This window comes from Gigantopelta aegis, chromosome 10, assembly GCF_016097555.1.
Source record: "Gigantopelta aegis isolate Gae_Host chromosome 10, Gae_host_genome, whole genome shotgun sequence".
Taxonomy (NCBI): Eukaryota; Metazoa; Mollusca; class Gastropoda; order Neomphalida; family Peltospiridae; genus Gigantopelta; species Gigantopelta aegis.
In genome coordinates, this window is record NC_054708.1 from 39,202,214 (window position 1) to 39,223,235 (window position 21,022).

The 21,022-nt window shown below is 37.4% G+C and overlaps 1 protein-coding gene across 1 annotated transcript in view; it reads left to right on the forward strand.

The window, feature by feature from the left end:
• Positions 1–17,344, forward strand: part of LOC121384686 (TNFAIP3-interacting protein 2-like) — a 42,101-nt gene extending 24,757 nt beyond the window's left edge. The window contains exons 7-8 of the mRNA XM_041515175.1: positions 762–878; positions 16,763–17,344. Coding sequence (XP_041371109.1) covers positions 762–878; positions 16,763–17,008 — 363 coding nt within the window. The 3' untranslated portion in view covers positions 17,009–17,344. The remainder of the gene's footprint in view (positions 1–761; positions 879–16,762) is intronic.
• Positions 17,345–21,022: the final 3,678 nt, after the last annotated feature.

The window sequence follows — 21,022 nt, forward strand, 5'->3', positions numbered from 1 at the left end:
ATGTTCAACACTATATAGCTGTTTGGCAGTAATGCTAAATTCAAATGTGAAAAAATGTTGTTATCCAGATTTGGGCATTTTTGTTTAATTCAGACAAAATTCAGCCTCCTCCCTCCCTACAAAAATGGGAGTCTGTACGCCTATGTTTTTGATGACAAGTTATTTATTAAATACATTTTCTTGTTTAGAATATCAGTGGCTGTATGAAGAAGGTGTTTGTTTTTGTCCTAATGTTTGTAGTAGCCCAAATTAGATTTTATCTCCCAATAATTTCATACATATGACAAAATATATATTACAAAGTAAAATGAAAAAATAGCTGCTATAAACATAAGCACACTAAACAAGAAAATGTATTTCATACCTAATTTAAGTAGCCAATAACTGATATTCGGAAATATCTTACAGTGGCTGCAAACAGGACAGTCCCTTTAAAATTACAAATAAAAATCTGTCACGAACAAGTGGGGGTTCCATATAATGCATTCACTATATGGAATAAATTAATTTTATGTATGTCAAGATTTTTACATTCCGAATTTGATAATATTATTGAAAGTGTTTCAAGGCTTCACAAGTATGTCCAAGCATATCTATTATATAAAAATATATTCATGGAAAAAAAACCTAATAGCCTACATATAATATGTTTATTTGTATACCCATATAAGACATATTTAATTTCCAACTAAATCAATATGTATATGAAAAATAAAACACATAGCCATTTGATTTAATAATTCTTTCCCCTAAATGTTCAGTTGAAGAAAGAAAAGCAACAGCAGCAGCATCTGATGCAGTACCAAAACCGAGACTTCAGCAACATCCCAGCCCCCAAGACGTATTTACGTCCAACATACCCCACTCTTAGACCTGACGTAAGTACACTTTGTTCATAATATACAGACGTATTTACGTCCAACATACCCCACTCTTAGACCTGACGTAAGTACACTTTGTTAATAATATACAGACGTATTTACGTCCAACATACCCCACTCTTAGACCTGACGTAAGTACACTTTGTTAATAATATACAGACGTATTTACGCTAAACATACCTCACTCTTAGACCTGATGTAAGTACACCTTGTTAATAATATACAGACGTATTTACGCCCAGAATACCCCACTCTTAGACCTGATGTAAGTACACCTTGTTAATAATATACAGACGTATTTACGCCCAGAATACCCCACTCTTAGGCCTGATGTAAGTACACCTTGTTAATAATATACAGACGTATTTACGTCCAAAATACCCCACTCTTAGGCCTGATGTAAGTACACCTTGTTAACCTTTAGACTACTGGATTAATTTTTAACAAAAACCACGTTGAGTGGGTACAAGTTTATAATTTTTACTCACATATATTCACTTAAATGTTTCATAAATACATGAAATAAAGTTCATATATGAATCGGTAAGTATTATTTTCGTGTCTTTTTTTGTAATTTTTATTATTTTAGATCGGCTAATGGTGATTAAAATTAGGCAAAAAATCGAAAAAGTTGCGTTTACTTACGGGCATTTGTGGCCAGCTGTCCAGTATTTATGTCCATTATTCCCGATAACAGTGGTTTTCTGACCAGAATTTTTTTTAAAACCCGAACTACGATTCATATTGCAATATTTGGTAATTTTCGTTGTTGGTAAAACGATCAAATTTATTATCAAATTAGCTGTTACAATCAGCTATCGATCCCTGAAAATTACTGCGACATGCCGCCATTGTTGTCAAGCGAAAATACTTGCCGAAAACCACTTTTTGAACTCAAAATTTCAAGTTATTTTCAATTGAAAAAATCTAAACAAAAACCACAATTTTGAAAAGAAATCTTTTTTCTTTAATTATATTTCCGTTTCCGGTTAGTGTCGTGTGCAAAACGGCGGGAAATATGAATTGGGGAATGCACTGTATACAGTGTACAATAATATACAGACTGACGTGACGTCGGGCGAGATATCTCGCCTGCAGTAGTCAGAAGGTTAATAATAAACAGATGTATTTACGCCCAGAATACCCCACTCTTAGGCCTGATGTAAGTACACCTTGTTAATAATATACGGACGTATTTATGCCCAACATACCTCACTCTTGCAGCCTTGTATTTTTAATTTATTGAGCATAATTTATTTGTTAAAAACAATATTAATAAAGCAGAAAAAATAAATATATTCATGTATGCTTAGAGGGCATTGCACCATCACGATTATGGCATAGAGCTAATGAAATTTAACATGTCACGATTATGATGTAGGGCTAATGAAATCTAACTTACCTTACCCATTCATTTTACACGAACATAGATTTACATTTGCAAAGTACTGAAAAACATTAAATATGTTCTGCTAAACTGAAATATCTTGCAACTTTTATAAAAATACAGTTCATAATATTTATGCTTTGTTCAAGTGAACTCAGAAATTATAAACTTGCTTTACGCCCGCGTTCATTTGCAAAGAGCAGATTCCGGAACCACCTTAACGTCTATTTAATTTGAATATGACAGTTTTAAACCATATCCCACCTCATATACCATGTTTGCCAGAATTAAACATTTTGATTGTACACACAAGGCATGTATACTTTATTTTTATATAAGCTGTAAAGCGTATTGGACGCTATTTCTAAGTTTGAAGATCATAGAACCGATTACTTGTACGAATTCAGTCGAACATTCAGTGGTGGAAATTACCGACCCTAGTCGATAGTAAATGGGGAATAACTCTAAACGTATCAAACTTTTCAACACATTGTTTTCCGTTTTGGTGTGTTAACGTTTTGACAAGAGTTCCAATCGTTCCAGCATTTTGGGTTATGGTTAGTTCTCCTTGGAGCTATGTAAATGATCGGACGATCGGAACTCTTTCCAAAGGTTTTACCGAGATTTGTAAAAAAAATTGAAAAAGGTTTTAGGTGTTACATTAGTCACTTGTCATCGGACATATGCAGTTAAGATAATTACTTGCCTGGCATGAAAATTCCACTTGGCACGGGCGTCGGGCGATGGGATTTTTGATCCCCTGCTTGTTAATAATATACAGACATATTTACGCCCAACATACCTCACTCTTAGACCTGATGTAAATATTGACCGTCCTCGGTGGCATTGTGGTTAGGCCATCGGTCTACAGGCTGGTAGGTACTGGGTTCAGATCCCAGTCGAGGCATGGGATTTTTAATCCAGATACCAACTCCAAACCCTGAGTGAGTGCTCCGCAAGGCTCAATGCGTAGGTGTAAACCACTTGCACCGACCAGTGATCTATAACTGGTTCAACAAAGGCCATGGTTTGTGCTATTCTGCCTGTAGGAAGCGCAAATAAAAGATCCCTTGCTGCCTGTCATAAAAGAGTAGCCTATGTGGCCATATGTTTGACGCCCAATAGCCTATGATAAGATAAAATATCAATGTGCTCTAGGATGTAAATACATCTTGTTAATAATATAATAATATACAGACGTATTTACACCCAATATACCTCACTCTTAGACCTGATTAGTCTTATTCCACTTAGCATTGGATTTAACCTCCTTAGTGGAATCATTGGATTGAACTACCTCAGTGGAAACATTGAACCTCCTCAGTGGAAACATTGAACCTCCTTAGTCAAATCATTGAACCTCCTCAGTGGAAACATTGAACCTCCTCAGTGGAAACATTGAACCTCCTTAGTCAAATCATTGAACCTCCTCAGTGGAAACATTGAACCTCCTCAGTGGATTCATTGGATTGAACCTCCTCAGTGGAATCATTGGATTGGACCTCCTCAGTGGAATCATTGAACCTCCTCAGTGGAATCATTGGAGCTCCTTAGTGGGATCATTGGATTGAACCTCTTCAGTGGAATCATTGGAGCTCCTTAGTGGGATCATTGGATTGAACCACCACTGTGGAATCATTGGATTGAACCAACTCAGTGGAATCATTGAACCTCCTTAGTGGAAACACTGGATTGAACCTCCTCAGTGGAATCACTGGATTGAACCTCAGTGGAATAACTGGATTGAACCTCCTCAGTGGAATCACTGGATTGAACCTCCTTAGTGGAATCACTGGATTGACCCTCCTTAGTGGAATCATTGGATTGAACCATCTCAGTGGAATCATTGGATTGAACCACCTCAGTGGAATCATTGAACCTCCTCAGAGAAATCGTTGGATTGAACCTCCTCAGTGAAATCAGTGGATTGAACCACCTCAGTGGAATCATTGGATTGAACCACTTCAGTGGAATCATTGAACCTCCTCGGTGGAATCATTGGATTGAACCTCCTCGGTGGAATCATTGGATTGAACCTCCTCAGTGGAATCATTGGATTGAACCTCCTTAGTGGAATCACTGGATTGAACCTCCTCAGTGGAATCACTGGATTGAACCTCCTCAGTGGAATCACTGGATTGAACCTCCTCAATGGAATCACTGGATTGAACCACCTCGGTGGAATCATTGGATTGAATCACCACTGTGGAATCATTGGATTGAACCTCCTTAGTGGAATCACTGGATTGAACCACCTCGGTGGAATCATTGGATTGATCCTCCTCAGTGGAATCATTGGATTGAACTTCCTCGGTGGAATCATTGGATTGAACCTCCTCAGTGGAATCATAGGATTGAACCTCCTCAGTGGAATCATTGAATTGAACCACCTCAGTGGAATCATTGAACCTCCTTAGTGGGATCACTGGATTGAACCACCTCAGTGGAATCATTGGATTGAACCTCCTCGGTGGAATCATTGGATTGATCCTCCTCAGTGGAATCATTGAACCTCCTTAGTGGAATCATTGGATTGAACCAACTCAGTGGAATCATTGAACCTCCTCAGTGGAATCATTGGATTGAACTTCCTCGGTGGAATCATTGGATTGAACCTCCTCGGTGGAATCATAGGATTGAACCTCCTCAGTGCAATCATTGGATTGAACCAACTTGGTGGAATCATTGAACCTCCTTAGTGGGATCATTGGATTGAACCACCTCAGTGGAATCATTGAACCTCTTCAGTGGAATCATTGGCTTGAACCTCCTCAGTGGAATCATTGAACCTCCTCATTGGAATCATTGGATTGAATCTCCTCAGTGGAATCATTGGCTTGAACCATCTCAGTGGAATCATAGGATTGAACCTCCTCAGTGGAGTCATTGGCTTGAACCATCTCAGTGGAATCATTGGATTGAACCTCCTCAATGGAGTCATTGGCTTGAACCATCTCAGTGGAATCATTGGATTGAACCTCCTCAATGGAGTCATTGGCTTGAACCATCTCAGTGGAATCATTGGATTGAACCTCCTCAGTGGAATCATTGGCTTGATCCATCTCAGTGAAATCACTGTATTGAACCACCTCAGTGGAATCATTGAACCTCCTTACTGGAATCATTGGGTTCCCCCCATCCCAACCAGTTCCCCACGACTGTCATATCAAACTATTCTAATCATGTTCATTGTAATGATGACACTGAAGACATCATATGTCATGTTTACTTATCCAAATCTATAATTGTGTGCATGAAATTATCAAAATAAATCTTAATATCATATTATCTGAAAAATACTTAATAATCCAATTGTTTGCATTAAAATGTCATACCGTGGATTAGTTTCTTTAATTATTGCTCATGAAATATTTGAGCTACAAGTAAATTCTTGAAAGAGAAAAGAAGACTAATGATCCAAATTGAACACACACAAAAAAGAAGTAATAATAAATATTATTATCCACATAGTTCAAGATATTGAGGGAAATATAACCAGTATGACACGTGTGTCATAATGGTTTCACATACACAGCATATGGCGTAATTTTGGGAAGCAAAGTCATAACATAATGTGGCATCCCCAGTGTTAGATCTGTGCAAACGCTTACCAAAATGACATCGTCTCGTTCTAGGTTTGACATGGTCCTAGCTTGTTATTCATACAAACGATATTATGGATAATAAAGAAATTATTACACTCGCTTGTGAATCGTACTGATTTTACGAAACTCGTGTCAGGATTCATGTATTACCCTTGCTCTGCTTGGGCAATATGAAAATCCTAGCACTCTTTTCGTAAACTCAGTACGACACACAAGCTAGTATAATAATCTCAATATTGAAACGGACTATGCCCATACTTTGATAAAATACAACACGCAGTTGAATTGTAAATGTTTTATTTACAAATTAACACAGGAGGAAATAGTTACTTTGCTAATTTATAATGGGCTACAAATATTATCAGGTTTCAGAATGAATTTATATAATTATAATATTCTGGAAGTGAAGAAATAATTATTAAGAAACAAGAAAGTATTCTTAAATGGCTGTTCTACAAAAAATAATTATGAAATAGTAAATATTTGCAACCTATTTCCGGGTTCGTTATGGTGGACTGGGTATGATGAAGATACACAGAGAATGATGTCTTGTACCAGTGGACACGTAGGCAGTCGGTTATATGGTATACTTCCACCCGTATAAAAGAGGTGGAGCACAGAGATCTCGCCGGCTTGTGGATTCTCCAAGTCCGAAGACACACAGGACAGAACTTAGAACCAGCAGGAATGGAATGCTCGCCAGTACACAAGGAAATTGGATGCAGATATGCATAGGAAATAAACAATCCATCACTTATACTAAAAGACGCAAAAGGACACATGGTGCAGAAAGGCTCACGGTGCATAGGAGCGCAGTGTGAATACAAGTAAAAGGAATATTAGTAAACTACCTAATAGATAATGATACTTAGTGATGAATCCCAAGAAGTCTATGTGACGTTTGCGATCCTGTACGCTACATCAATATGGTGACACTGTGAGCAGACCAGATAGGAAGTACAGAAATAGGGACTTCTGACTATCGGGTTGGATGCTGATGTTCACAATATAGATGTACCTAGGGAGTTGCAGACCGCTACCGTTCCATTTTCTGCTGATTATCCTTGGACGGGAGTGCTTGGTTGTTCTGTACTTGTGATCAAGACGAGGAGTTTTAGTTCATCGCCCGGAGACACACGGGCTAAAGGGCTCTCTCCCCGAAGAAACCATAACGAGTTTCTCCCCGTCAGTTCCCCGACATGAACACTATTCATCGCCTTTTCCAGACCAGCGGTGCTAACTGAAATTCCAGACCGACTACTTATCCCCCAGACCAGGACTCGACCAGTGTGTACCTGACTCGTGTATATAGTACCTGTTGTTGAAGACAGTTATTTTAGTTACTTCCGTTTGCAAGTTAAAGTGCCAGCGTACACTTCCGTGTATGTTACTGATGTTGTTTGCTGTTAACATCGTTCGAGTTGCTACCATTGATGTAGGAGTAGCACCTTCCCAGTGCCAGGGAATGTGTTTGTGTGTTGTACAAGACTGGACAACCTACAGTGTATTCGGTTCGGATTATAAATTTAACTTTGAACTTTATTGACAAATCGCGCAATTTTCCTTGTCAACAATAAGCGAGTACGATATAAAGAAATTTATATAAAAAGTTCCTTGTTGTGTTGTGGTGTTTTCTTCACCTGTATACTTTAGACATAATTATTAATTGGGATTGGACCGTATCTTCTCTAAGACCCTGAGAAAATTCTATTAACTTTTTTACTAATTGCTATTTTCAAAATTCTGCCCATTTTCAACAATAACCCCCCCCCCCCCCCTTCCCGTGTCAGGCCACCGATCTTATCTAATTTCTTCTTTATTTAATTATATTAATTACAGGATGCGCATCAAAATTTTAAAGGTCCACTATTTAATTTTTGGATGTAAATTTCAAATTTGTCTGCTTAATTTTTTTTCTGTCCCAGGACAAGCTCCTGGCTATCCAGAGACAGGCCCCGGGACGGACATACTCAAAACTCTAGTGGTATATGAGCATGTAAAAATTATTTGCACTCGCACTCTAACTCGGCTACGATTATCCATCTCTCTGAAACATAATTATTTGTGAAACATGCTACCACTTTTACAGGCGCGAGCAATTGTGGGCACGAGAGTTCATTCGTGTTTAGGCAGGGCGCCGCATTACAGAAGTTTTGGTGACGAGCGGTGGGATCGATTACACTTGGATTTTGTAAACCGAAAGTTGCAGAAAGTGACATATTAAGGGATACAGACGTTTTGGTAATAGCGTTTTAGGATTAACTCTTATGGAAAAGAGGAACATACATTATAGTTACTTTTCAGACTATATATTGCTATAGTCTGTACACAGAGATAAAAGGAGAAACCCACAGGAAGGAAAACGTCAGACCAGGAAGATACAATAGAGTATGTGGAGGATTTTCCCCGATAGGTCTCAACAGGAGACATCTACGCCATTGGAACATGGGTTACTATTGAGAGAGGACCACGAGGAATCGGGAGACAATGTGTGTAATCGGATGGAATGCCATATTACACTGTATCTACCCGATCTCGCACTGAGGAGGAACTATGTCACGGGGATCCTATAATACCCATAACTGAATGAAACACGATTGTCCAAATATCTCTTCTAACTGTATATCTATTAGATCTCTCTGTAACAGGCAGTTATACCCGCTGGTAGCTCGTCTAGGTATGATCAGAGATACGATCTTATATAAAGTATATATTATTATAGCACATTTAGTTCACTAGAAAACACAACAAAAACACAATACACTTTGGAATCTGTATTAATCTACGCTGACAAATGTACTGCTGCAGTAATTAATTAACAACAACAAATAATCACAACCCAGAACTGATCACTTAGTTAATCTCTAGGTGTCTCGTTTACACAATATGCTAATCACTTCACCGTGACACAACACCCACACGTGTGATAATTGAGAAACGCTTCCAGGAGAACTTAATTAATAAAGGAATTACAACTCTATTCCTAACTGGTTAATTTTTAATTAACCCTAACTACTCATTCAGTAACGTGTGATAATTGAGAAACGCTTCCAGGAGAACTTAATTAATAAAGGAATTACAACTCTATTCCTAACTGGTTAATTTTTAATTAACCCTAACTACTCATTCAATAACCTTGTAACACAGAATTAATACTGGTACCTATCACAATAAAGACAATAACCTACAGTCCTCTAGGATGACTGGTTAAGCTTTTTATAATTATTTAGGACAGTGAGCCTACAGATTACTGCGTCAGATGACCGGCAGCACCGTCTAAATAATATTGGTATAATACAGCATTAAAATATTTAAAGTCACATCAATCACATCAAGGTTATACAACAGAGCAGAAATGATATTTACCAAGTCCGGACGGACTAACGTTCCCCCCTGGAAGCCTTCCTATGTTTCTCCCCGATATATCTAAAATCCTAGCTATTTATTCAAAACACCGAATATCGCCTGGGGGTACAAGGCGGTACCTCACGTAATCATGTGGATTTTCCACAGCCACCACGCCGGCATATTTTTCTCTGATCGTTAGACTGGCTATCGCCATTCCGCGAGCTATCCCCTGGACATAAACAGCACTAGCGGAGTTATTACGTAACTATTGGCCACATGGCCTCCACACCTGCGCTAGGTGTGTATTATAAAAGCTCGACGACCGTCGCGCAAAGGTATCACATAACAAGTTGCCCACCTGGGCTAAGTGCACTGGAACTGCACACCGCCTCTAAAACAATTAATATCGCCACAGGCGAAAAGAAATTAAGAGCATGTACCGTCACACACCCCCACCTCAAAAATGATATTTCCTCTACTCTAGGAATAGGGAAATATACTACATTAAAACAAAAGGTGCGTTAACCGACGCATCCGGGCATTTATAACACATGTAATAATAAGGTGACTACCAGTAATCACACTGAGTCTCTGAGTCCCTGGTATACAAATAAAATATATAAAAACAAAACAGAATTCAAGAATGTCAACACATCATAACGTTCAACTTTGGGACAGGGCATCAGCGATTACATCAGAAGTGCCCTTGATATGTTCAGTGGTAATTGGGTATTCTTGCAGAAGAAGACTCCACCTCAAAACTCTCTGGTTGGTGGCTTTCATTCTGTGAATGAAGGTAAGCGTATTATGATCAGTAAAGACCACCACTTGATGCACTGCCGATTTCACGTAGATCTGAAAATGCTTCAGAGCTTGTACCATGGCCAAAGCTTCCTTCTCTATAGTGGAATAGTTCACCTGGTGTTTGTCAAACTTTTTGGAGAAGAAACTTACAGGATGGTCCAGTCCATTTTCGTCTTCCTGGAACAGCACAGCTCCAGCTCCCACGTCACTGGCATCCACAGCTAGCTTGAAAGGCATTCGGTAGTCTGGTGCTGCCATTACGGGAGACGAGGAGCGCATCTGCTTGAGACGGTTGAATGACTTCTTGCATTCATCTGACCACTGGAACTTCGTTTCCTTCTTTTTCAGTGTCGCACGTTTTCCAGGTTTTCTCCGATAAGCATGCTGTCGAATCGGTGTAGCGTTGGGTTCCAAGCGCACATCCTGGCTTAAGGTGTTGGTAATCGTTGGGAGGTTCTGACAAATGGAAACATTGTCTTGTTTCAACGTAGTCAACTTTGCTCGCTGGGGGCTCAAGTCTGCTAGAATCTGGCTGTTGGTTAACTTGATCTCTGCAGTCTTGACGTCATCACAGGAAGTTGAGTGACTCTCAATTTGGACAGGCAACACTGGAACTATCGGCATTCTGTCAAAATAACCTTTTAGCAAATTGATGTGACAATACCTACTTTTCCTAACCCTATCAGGAGTGTTTATCACATACCCTGTCTCATTAACCCATTTGTGCACAACATAGGGACCGAAATACCTGTTCTGTAATGAACCCCGTTTAATGGTAAGGTACAGCAGCACTTTATCCCCTGGTTTAAATTCCCGACTATTAGCCTTCCTATCAAACACTGATTTTATTTTGCTCTGAGCATATCTCAGATGCTTCATATCCTTTCTATCTCTAACTCTCTTATTCATTAATACTCCCTTGTCCACAGTTAACAAGGTAGTGCGAGCTGCCAACAAATTTGGATCAGCCCCCTGCTCTAGAACTAACTCTTGTCTATTACAAGGTAAATCCCCTCTATCAAACACAACTGGTTCAATTCCCCTCTGCGGGAGATCAACAGGTTCCACCACATTTAGTTCGTCATTCGACTTATCTACCATTTTACTGATAACCTCATCCACTCCAATTTCATGGCTCACACACGTATCAGACAAATCACAAATATCCTCTGGGTATCGTGTTACCCTACTGGCCATAGCCCTAGTCTTTACACACGCAGGATATCTAATCTCATCAACCTCACTCTCTTCTATGGGTAAAGGGCTGTCTTCAATTAACAATTGGTCACAGTTATACCCGCTGGTAGCTCGTCTAGGTATGATCAGAGATACGATCTTATATAAAGTATATATTATTATAGCACGTTTAGTTCACTAAAAAACACAACAAAAACACAATACACTTTGGAATCTGTATTAATCTATGCTGACAAATGTACTGCCGCAGTAGTTAATCAACAACAAAAAATAATCACAACCCAGAACTGATCACTTAGTTAGAGATGGTGTCTTGTTTACACAATATGCTAATCACTTCACCGTGACACAACACCCACACGTGTGAAAATTGAGAAACGAAATTAATAAAGGAATTACAACTCTATTCCTAACTGGTTAATTTTTAATTAACCCTAACTACTCATTCAATAACCTTGTAACACAGAATTAATACTGGTACCTATCACAATAAAGACAATAACCTATAGTTTACCTAGGTCCTCTAGGATGACTGGTTAAGCTTTTTATAATTATTTAGGACAGTGAGCCTACAGATTACTGCGTCAGATGACCGGCAGCACCGTCTAAATAATATTGGTATAATACAGCATTAAAATATTTAAAGTCACATCAAGGTTATACAACAGAGCAGAAATGATATTTACCAAGTCCGGACGGACTAACGTTCCCCCCTGGAAGCCTTCCTGTGTTTCTCCCCGATATATCTAAAATCCTAGCTATTTATTCAAAACTCCGAATATCGCCTGGGGGTAAAAGGCGGTACCTTACGTATCATGTGGATTTTCCCCAGCCACCACGCCGGCATATTTTTCTCTGATCATCAGACTGGCTGTCGCCATTCCGCGAGCAATCCCCTGGTCATAAACAGCACTAGCGGAATTATTACGTAACTATTGGCCACATGGCCTCCACACCTGCGCTAGGTGTGTATTAGAAAAGCTCGACGACCGTCGCGCAAAGGTATCACGTAACAAGTTGCCCACCTGGGCTAAGTGCATTGGAACTGCACACCGCCTCTAAAACAATTAATATCGCCACAGGCGAAAAGAAATTAAGAGCATGTACCGTCACAAACTAATTCACATGCGGCATGAATTAGCGATAGCTAACCAGGAATTAGAAAAACTTCGAAGGGAAGCTGACAGAGCTATGGTGAGATCAACACATATGAGACGGGAAGACAGAGTTGAAGTTGATACAAATTTACAAAGATCTTCCACAGGCACAGTTCTTACATGACCTCGAAGGAATATAGTACATCCGTCTACATATGATGGATCTATCCCATGGATAGACTTCATTACCTACTTTGAGGCTTGCGCTGAAATAAATGAATGGAGTCAAGATGATCGTGGGAGACATCTGGAAGTCACACTGCATGGGTCAGCACTACAGGTGCTCACTCATATCATGTGACGGGAGGTGTACGGGCCTTATATAAGGATCTAATTACAGGTCTACAAAAGAGATTTGCCCCCGCAAACATAGAGGAGCTTTACAAGGCTGAATTGTGGCTAAGACAGAGAAAAAGTGGAGAATCACTACTTGAACTAGGACAGTCTTTTCACCGATTAGTTACTTTGGCATACCCAACAGCACCCCTTGATGTTATTGACACACTCAGTAAAGATAACTTTATGGATGCTTTAACTGACCCTGATATGCTTTTGAAGGTTTTAGTGGGAAAACCTAAGGATTTTGATGAGGCTGTCCAGGCTGCAGTGACTGGATGCATGTCAAGACTGTGGAGTCATGGAGGTTATATCGCCCCAAAGTGAGAGAACTGGAATCAATTCAGAGGCATGATGACTCCAGCGTAGAGAGTTTGTGCAGTGAAATGAGGAATATGATGAGAAAATGGGAGGAGAAAGATGTCTGCAAAAAAAAAAAAAAAATTGCTATGTTTTTACTGTCAACAACCAGGACACTATACATACGAATGTTCGTTAGCTAAGAAAGATAGGAGAAATAATGTAGCAGTAGATCGTCATCCTCAATATCAAGGTAGGAGAAACTTTGATCCACAATTTCCGTTTCCACCATTAACTGACTTAGAGCAACAGAGTTACGAAGCAATGGCATAAATAACAGGAAGAGCAATTACTTCAGCAAATAGTGGTTAGAGAAAAAATACTTTCAACCCCATTAGGTCACTTTGTACTGTTGTGTTACTGGTTTCTTTATTGTTATTTCTTGTCCGCAATTTTGTTAAGAAGACAAGAGTTAAAACAAATTGTTTTATATATAAATAATGTTTTTAGTCGAACAAAATTATTGTCTAGAGACAAGACATCAAGAAGGGCGGGGGTAGTGAAACGGACTATGCCCGTACTTTGATCAAATACAAAACGCAGTTGAATTGTAAATGTTTTATTTACAAATTAACACAGCAGAAATAGTTACTTTGCTAATTTATAATAGGCTGCAAATATTATCAGGTTTCAGAATGAATTTATATAAATATTCTGGAAGTGAAGAAATAATTATTAAGAAACAAGAAAGTATTCTTAATTGGCTGTTCTACAAAAAATAATTATAAAATGGCGAATATTTGCAACCTATCTCTGGGTTCGTTATGGTGGACTCGGTATGACAAAGATACACAGAGAATAATGTCATGTACCAGTGGACACGTAGGCAGTCGGTCACGTTGTACACTTCCACCCGTATAAAAGAGGCGGAGCACAGAGTTCTCGCCGGCTTGTGGACACACGGCTTAAAGGGCTCTCTCCCCGAAGAAACCATAATGAGTTTCTCCCCGTCAGTTCCCCAACATGAACACTATTCATCGCCGTTGAAACTCCAGACCGACTACTTATCCTCCGGACCACCTGACCCGTGTATATAGTACCTGTTGTTGAAGACAGTTATTCTAAAGTACTGTCGGAAATAGAATAAAAATAATTTTTATGGATTATTTCTTACATATTAAAGAGACAAGTAAGTATTTTGTAAATATCTATTTAAATATACTTTGTAGTCTACCTAATTTAGCATTTACTTGTGTTGGCTCTCATTGATATACAAGGTGGTGTTTACTCTTGAAATTAAAAGACATGTCAGTAAAACAGGTGATTTGTGCACTTTATTGGACAGACTGTAACACATTTTGGTCAATGTGTCAATTTCATTGCTGATTCCATATGTAAGGGACCTTTCTGATGACAGTTTACCCCTATCCCTCTCCAAAACTAAATATTTGTAGACATTTATAAGTAACTTTTGAGCAAAACTGTTAAGCACCATTTTGAGTTTGTGATCTATTACTCCGGTATTAAAGGTGCTATCTCAAAGTTGCATAATGACAGCTATTGCGAATCATGTTTTTATTAAATTTTGCTTTAACATTTAAAGACTACACCTTTAACTATATGCCCATAAATGATTATAAGAAATAATTTTATCTACTAGTAGAAACTACATTTTTATTGGAGAATCTTTATCACAAACAGATGCTCACATATAACTTCTGATATAGCACATTTAAGTGGTTGCAAGATTGTGTAAATGTAATGTCTGATGTACTAATATTGAATTTATATTCACTAAATATGCTGGTCATAATTAATCATTTATACTGCAATTCAAAATAATCAGTTAACTTTCAGTTTTAAACAAAAAGTTTGTTTAAGGGTAAATGAAATTGACACATATCCACAAAAATGTGTTATAGTCTGTTCCAATAAAGGTCACAAATCTATTTACCGACAACTTTATTTTAATTTCAAGAGTAAACACCACCTTGTATATCAATGACAGCCCAAGCAAGTGAATGCTAAATTAGGTAGAGTATCATTAAATAGATATTTACAAAATATTTACTTGTTAGTCTGATATGAAAAAAATAATCGATGAAAAGCATTTTTATTCTATTTCCGACACTACTTTAGTTACTTCCGTTTGCAAGTTAAAATGCCAGCATACACTTCCGTGTACGTTACTAATGTTGTTTGCTGTTAACATTGTTCAAGATGCTACCATTGATGTAGGAGTAGCACCTTCCCAGTGCCAGGGAATGTGTTTGTGTGTTATACAAGACTGGACAACCTACAGTGTATTCAGTTTGGATTATAAATTCAACTTTGAACTTTATTGACAAATCGCGCAATTTTCCTTGTCAACAATAAGCGAGTACGATATAAAGAAATTTATATAAAAAGTTCCTTGTTGTGTCGTGGTGTTTTCTTCAGCTGTATACTTTAGACATAGTTATTAATTGGAATTGGACCTTAACTTCTCTAAGACCCTGAGAAGAACGTCTCTAACTCGTTACGATTATCCATCTCTGATGGGGTCTCTCCAAAACACAATTGTTCGTGATACACGCTACCACTTTTACAGGCGTGAGCAGTTGTGGACACGAGAGTTCCTTCATGTTTAGGCAGGGTGCCCCGTTACAATATAATATTAATAATAATAATTTATTGGTTCATTGGTTATAGCATCAAATGTCACCACATTTACCAGTTTACTTAGTATAAATATAATGCATTCTTTTTACTTGCCAAAGTATTTTGAAGAGTGATTTTTTCCACTCAGGTGTGTTTTTCAAAAACTAAGCTCTGACATATGTATGACTTCATTTCTCATTCAATTTTATTAAACTTCATGTATAGGAATAGGATCATGATATCTTGAACAAGTTCACGTTTACCTCTGTGTCAAAGGTCAAGGTTTCTGTTCCTAAAAATAGAAATATGAAGTCACTGCTCTTAAGACTTTCAGCTTATTTCTCTTCACATCAGAATAGGAACATGACATCTTGAATGAGCTTGTGTTTCACTTTTCTGTGTCAAAGGTCAGGATTACTGTTACTAAAACTAGACTAGCTTCTTAATTTCTCCTCCAATTTTCATAGCACTTTACATATACTGATAGAATCGTGATATCTTGAATGAGTTAATGTTTTGCCTCTCTGTCAAAGGCCAAGGTCATTTTAAAAAATGTTTAAATGATGTCACCACTCGACAGACTTCATTTCTCATCTGCTTTTCATAAAGCTTCACATAAGGGAATACGAACATGAAGCCATGAGGGATTTTCAGCTTTTTGGATGCCTTGTTTATAATTAATCTTTTCCTGGCATAGAAATCAATATATTTACTCAATGATTAACAAGAATTATGTCCCTTACAGTACCAGCCACTGTGATCTATCCTTGTTATAATTTTATTATACTCAGAGAACATTATTTTGGACTACACCTACATAATTTAAACAGTGAGTTGTAAGATAAAACATATATATTTTCCAATTTTAAAGTCAGTTAAAACATTTGTGTCTGCACAGCACAGCAGGATTGGTATAAATTGGTATCTGTTGTGAAATTCATATCTTGGATATCACAACGTGACATGATAAATCTCATACTGTTCTCTCAACTATGTTTCTTACTGACATAATGTAGTACAATAATTGATGAATGATCTTTGTAGGATCACTTGTTCCTATTACTGTAGTGTTTAATTTAGTTAATTCTGTTGATGCTTTATCCACAGGTAAGCCTTCAGAGTCGAGGTATATCAGCAGACGGAAATGTCCCTGATGGTTTAAGAAGTGATGGCCCAGAACCTGAGGGAATGGGTCCAGTGTCATTACCTGTGACAAAGTCACCATGTTTCTTTGGCCAGGGTTTAGCTGTAAGAAAGAAATCAGATGACTTGTGTTGTCCAAAATGTAGTCTGGGCTTTTCAGAAGCAGAACAGGACAAGTTGTTGGAGCATATGGAGGAATGCTGTGAATAAATGGCTGGTAATAAAACCATTTAAACAATGAAGTTCATCATTCATCAGATTAACACAGACTTTTCTAAGTCTGATTTGGTCCTTAATTCTTTTGATGACCTACATGTATAAAGTTTGCTGCAACTTAGTTTGTGTACTACCATTCTTTAGCTTTTGTTTTAATACTAGTAGGTTTTTAGTTTGTTTTCAGTGTATTGTGTAATGTATTTGTGTGTTTGAATTAAATTTCTGTTACATTCATTACAACATACAACGTCATCTCATTGATCAAGACATAGCAAAGGGAGTTTGTTCATTTCTTGATGAATGTAAAAATTACATTGTCAGGGAACATCATAATATGCTCAATAAGACAACTTGCAAATATAAAATGACGTCATCAGATATTATCTGATGACGTCATTTTATATTTGCAAGTTGTCTTATTGAGCATTATTTTTTATGGATAAAAAATTATTCAAAATAAAGTATGAGCTTTTTGTGTTATAATATTAGCAAGTATGATTCAAATTTAATTATAAGTACTGTCTGTTATTTCTTTTACGTTCATCTGGGTATGAACAAAACAAATCATCCGCAAACTTCGCCGATTCACAGAGTTTGTGGATGATCTTTTTGCTTCATACTCTGATGAACGTAAAAGAAATAACTAGACATGCAATTCTTAAATGAATGTCACAATAAAATGTGAGGTGGTACATAATATGTATCTATGTACATGTAGTTTGTAGACTAATGGGATTAACAATTTATACACATTTTTCTTACTGACACTGAAAATTAATAATAGTGATTTTTTTTTTATGATGCTCTGAAAGTTAAAGTGTGTTCAAGTTGCTAATAAAAGATGGTTAATAATTTCACTTTTTGAAATACTAGGGTTTTTTTCTTGACTAGGGTTTTGAGGAATGTTTGTTACATTGAAAAATCACAACTGACGTACATCAACAGATAGTCTTCTTCTGTTATCAGTGATGGGGTTAAAAGGGGTGTAATAAGGAACACTTATGTTAGATACATGTGGCACAAAAGTCTGCACACATGTTATTACTGAAAGTTTCAAACTGAATTATTATTTTTAAACCCTTTATCAGTAAGCTCTTTATTAGTGGCACTCCGCACCCACCCCTACCCACATAAGTCTGCACAGTATAACCATTAAAACATCAACTTCTAATTTTTACTGTTTATATATACAACAAATGGGTAGTGATTAGTTGGGTTCTTTTTGTTTAACAACAACACTAGAGCACAGTGATTTATTAATGATCAGCTATTGGATGTCAAACATTTGATTTTCTGACATACATGTAATATTGTTCTTTCCTGTATTATCAGTTGGAAAACACGTCCCAGCTAAAATGTGTTCTTTTTCCCATACCAAATTAATATGTTAAAAGCAAAATCTAATTAATTACTAGTATCAACATATGTATATATGTCTAAAAATAATCTATGTACCAGTTTAGTTTTATTCAAATCTCTAAGATAACCAGTCAGGTTTTACCAAATCATTTCACACTGCTCATTATAGATAATGTAAACATTTTCTAATACAATTCATCTAAAAAATGTTGGCAATATACACAAAAAAGGTGTGGTATTTTACATTACAAAATGTTTTTTGTAAATGTTTTTATTAGCATACCACAAGTTTGTAGAAAGCAACAGTTGGCTCTTTTAACTGGACTGGTGTATTCTTCACAGCAGTTGTACACTAAATATAGGTCTGTTAATTTATTGGGAATAGTTGATGGTATTTGCACAAAGGACATTAGTATTACATGTTAATTTTTAGATGGTGATGATAAAGCATTTAGGCCATATTTGGGTTTTATTTTTGTTTTCTAGTGCTAAATATGGTACACTGATCCCATGACTACTTGTTTTTTAGAAAATTCTTGAAACCCTGTTTATTTTATGTTTGTTTTTGATTTGTCTGTTTTGTCCATGTGTGTGTATGTTTATGTATGTATGTATGTATGTATGTATGTCTTTCTTTCTTTCTTTCTGTCTGTCTGTCTGTCTACTCTAGTTCTGTTGTAATCTTGATTCTTATTGTTTTGTTGTTGTTTTTTCACTCATTCATCAAGGACAAGGCAAACTGCCATATTTGAAAAAATCATAGTTTGCTGTGGGCAGTCTTTCAAAGAGTTGAGACCTTTTGAATCTATGGAAGACGAAGACACAAATGACCTATTGCAATCTGTTTTCATCCATTGTGTGTAAACGTTTAACATTTTTTATTTCTTCTCCATAACTATTCAACTAATTCCAGTCATATTTTGTGGGAAGCTTTCTTGGTATATGGAGAACAAATTTGTGAATTTGGCAATTCCAGGGGCCTGAAAAGGGGAAATGAAACAAATTTTTTAAAATCTTCTCTACTTCCAAAAATGCTATAACCAAATAGTCTTCAGATGTGTATTTGTCAACAGAAGGTTTAACGAATTTGTTAATGTCATTAATGTTGGGTCCCCGTTTTGTCCCGGGGGTGGGGTGAAGTTTACTATAGTTGCATAGAGAAATGTATTTAAACTTAATTTCTTCTATGTCTTTTCCTAAACTATTTGGCGAATTCCTAGCAATTTCTGTTAGAAGCTTGCTTGGCACATGGAGAAACATGTTTGTGAATTTGGTAATTCTGACTCCCAACACCACTTCCAACCAAATTTTGTATATGAAACAAAAGGTTGAATTTTGTCATTTTGCACACACACACACCACCCCCCCCCCCCCCCCCCCCTCCACACACCCACCCAAGGACACAAAGGGTAGGGCCCAAAAGAGGCAAATTAAGTACATGTAAGTTTTTTTTTAAACTTCTCAAACTACTTGACCAATTGCAACCAAATTTTGTTCCAAGCTACATGTGTATCTTGGTACATGGAAAAACAAATCTATGAATTTGTTAATTTTGACCCTCCCCCACCCCAAGGGCCTGAAAGGTGGGGCCCAAAAGCGGAAAATTAAGCCTTTTTTTTTTAAGTTGTCAGGAACTTCCACAAATGCTATAACTGAATAGTCTTCATATATAATTAAAGATCAATAGATGGTTTATCTAATTTGAGAATGTCATTAATGCCAGGTCCCCCAGGAAGGCTTTGAAATTTATTATAGTTATATAAGAAAGAAAGAAAAAAGTGTTTTATTTAACGATGCACTCAACACATTTTATTTACGGTTATATGGCGTCAGACATATGGTTAAGGAACACCCAGATTTTTATAGAGGAAACCCGCTGTTGCCACATAGGCTACTCTTTTTACGACAGGCAGCAAGGGATCTTTTATTTGCCCATCCCACAGGCAGGATAGCACAAACCATGGCCTTTGCTGAACCAGTTATGGATCACTGGTCGGTGCAAGTGGTTTACACCTACCCATTGAGCCTTGTGGAGCACTCACTCAGGGTTTGGAGTCGGTATCTGGGTTAAAAATTCCATGCCTCGACTGGGATCCGAACCCAGTACCTACCAGCCTGTAGACCGATGGCCTGCCACGACGCCACCGAGGCCGGTATATAGTTATATAAAGAAATGCATTTAAAATGTAATTTCTTCATATTTACTAACACCATTTCCAACTAAATTTGGTGGGAAGCTTTCTTGACCTTTGGAGTAACAAAATCTTAAATTTGGTTCTTCTGATACACCCAACCCCACCTCACCTCACCCCAGGGTCCTGAAAGATGTGGCCAAAAAGGGGGGTGGGGGAATAAGAATTTAAAAAAAAAATCATTACCTTTATTAGTTTGACACCCAATAGGTGACGTATGTTTCGTGCTGAAGTGTCATTAAACATTTATTCATTCCATAAATGTCAATCCTTGACAAATGGAAAAATATATGCCTAACTAAAATATATGCCTATCTATGATGGGTCGTATTATGGTATGGCATTGTCCATCCGTCCTTACCTCCATCTGTTAACTTTTTCTTGTCCAGACCATATCTTGCATACAGGACCATCAAACCTCACATTTAGGAACTACTTGAGATGGTGGTGTGTCGCG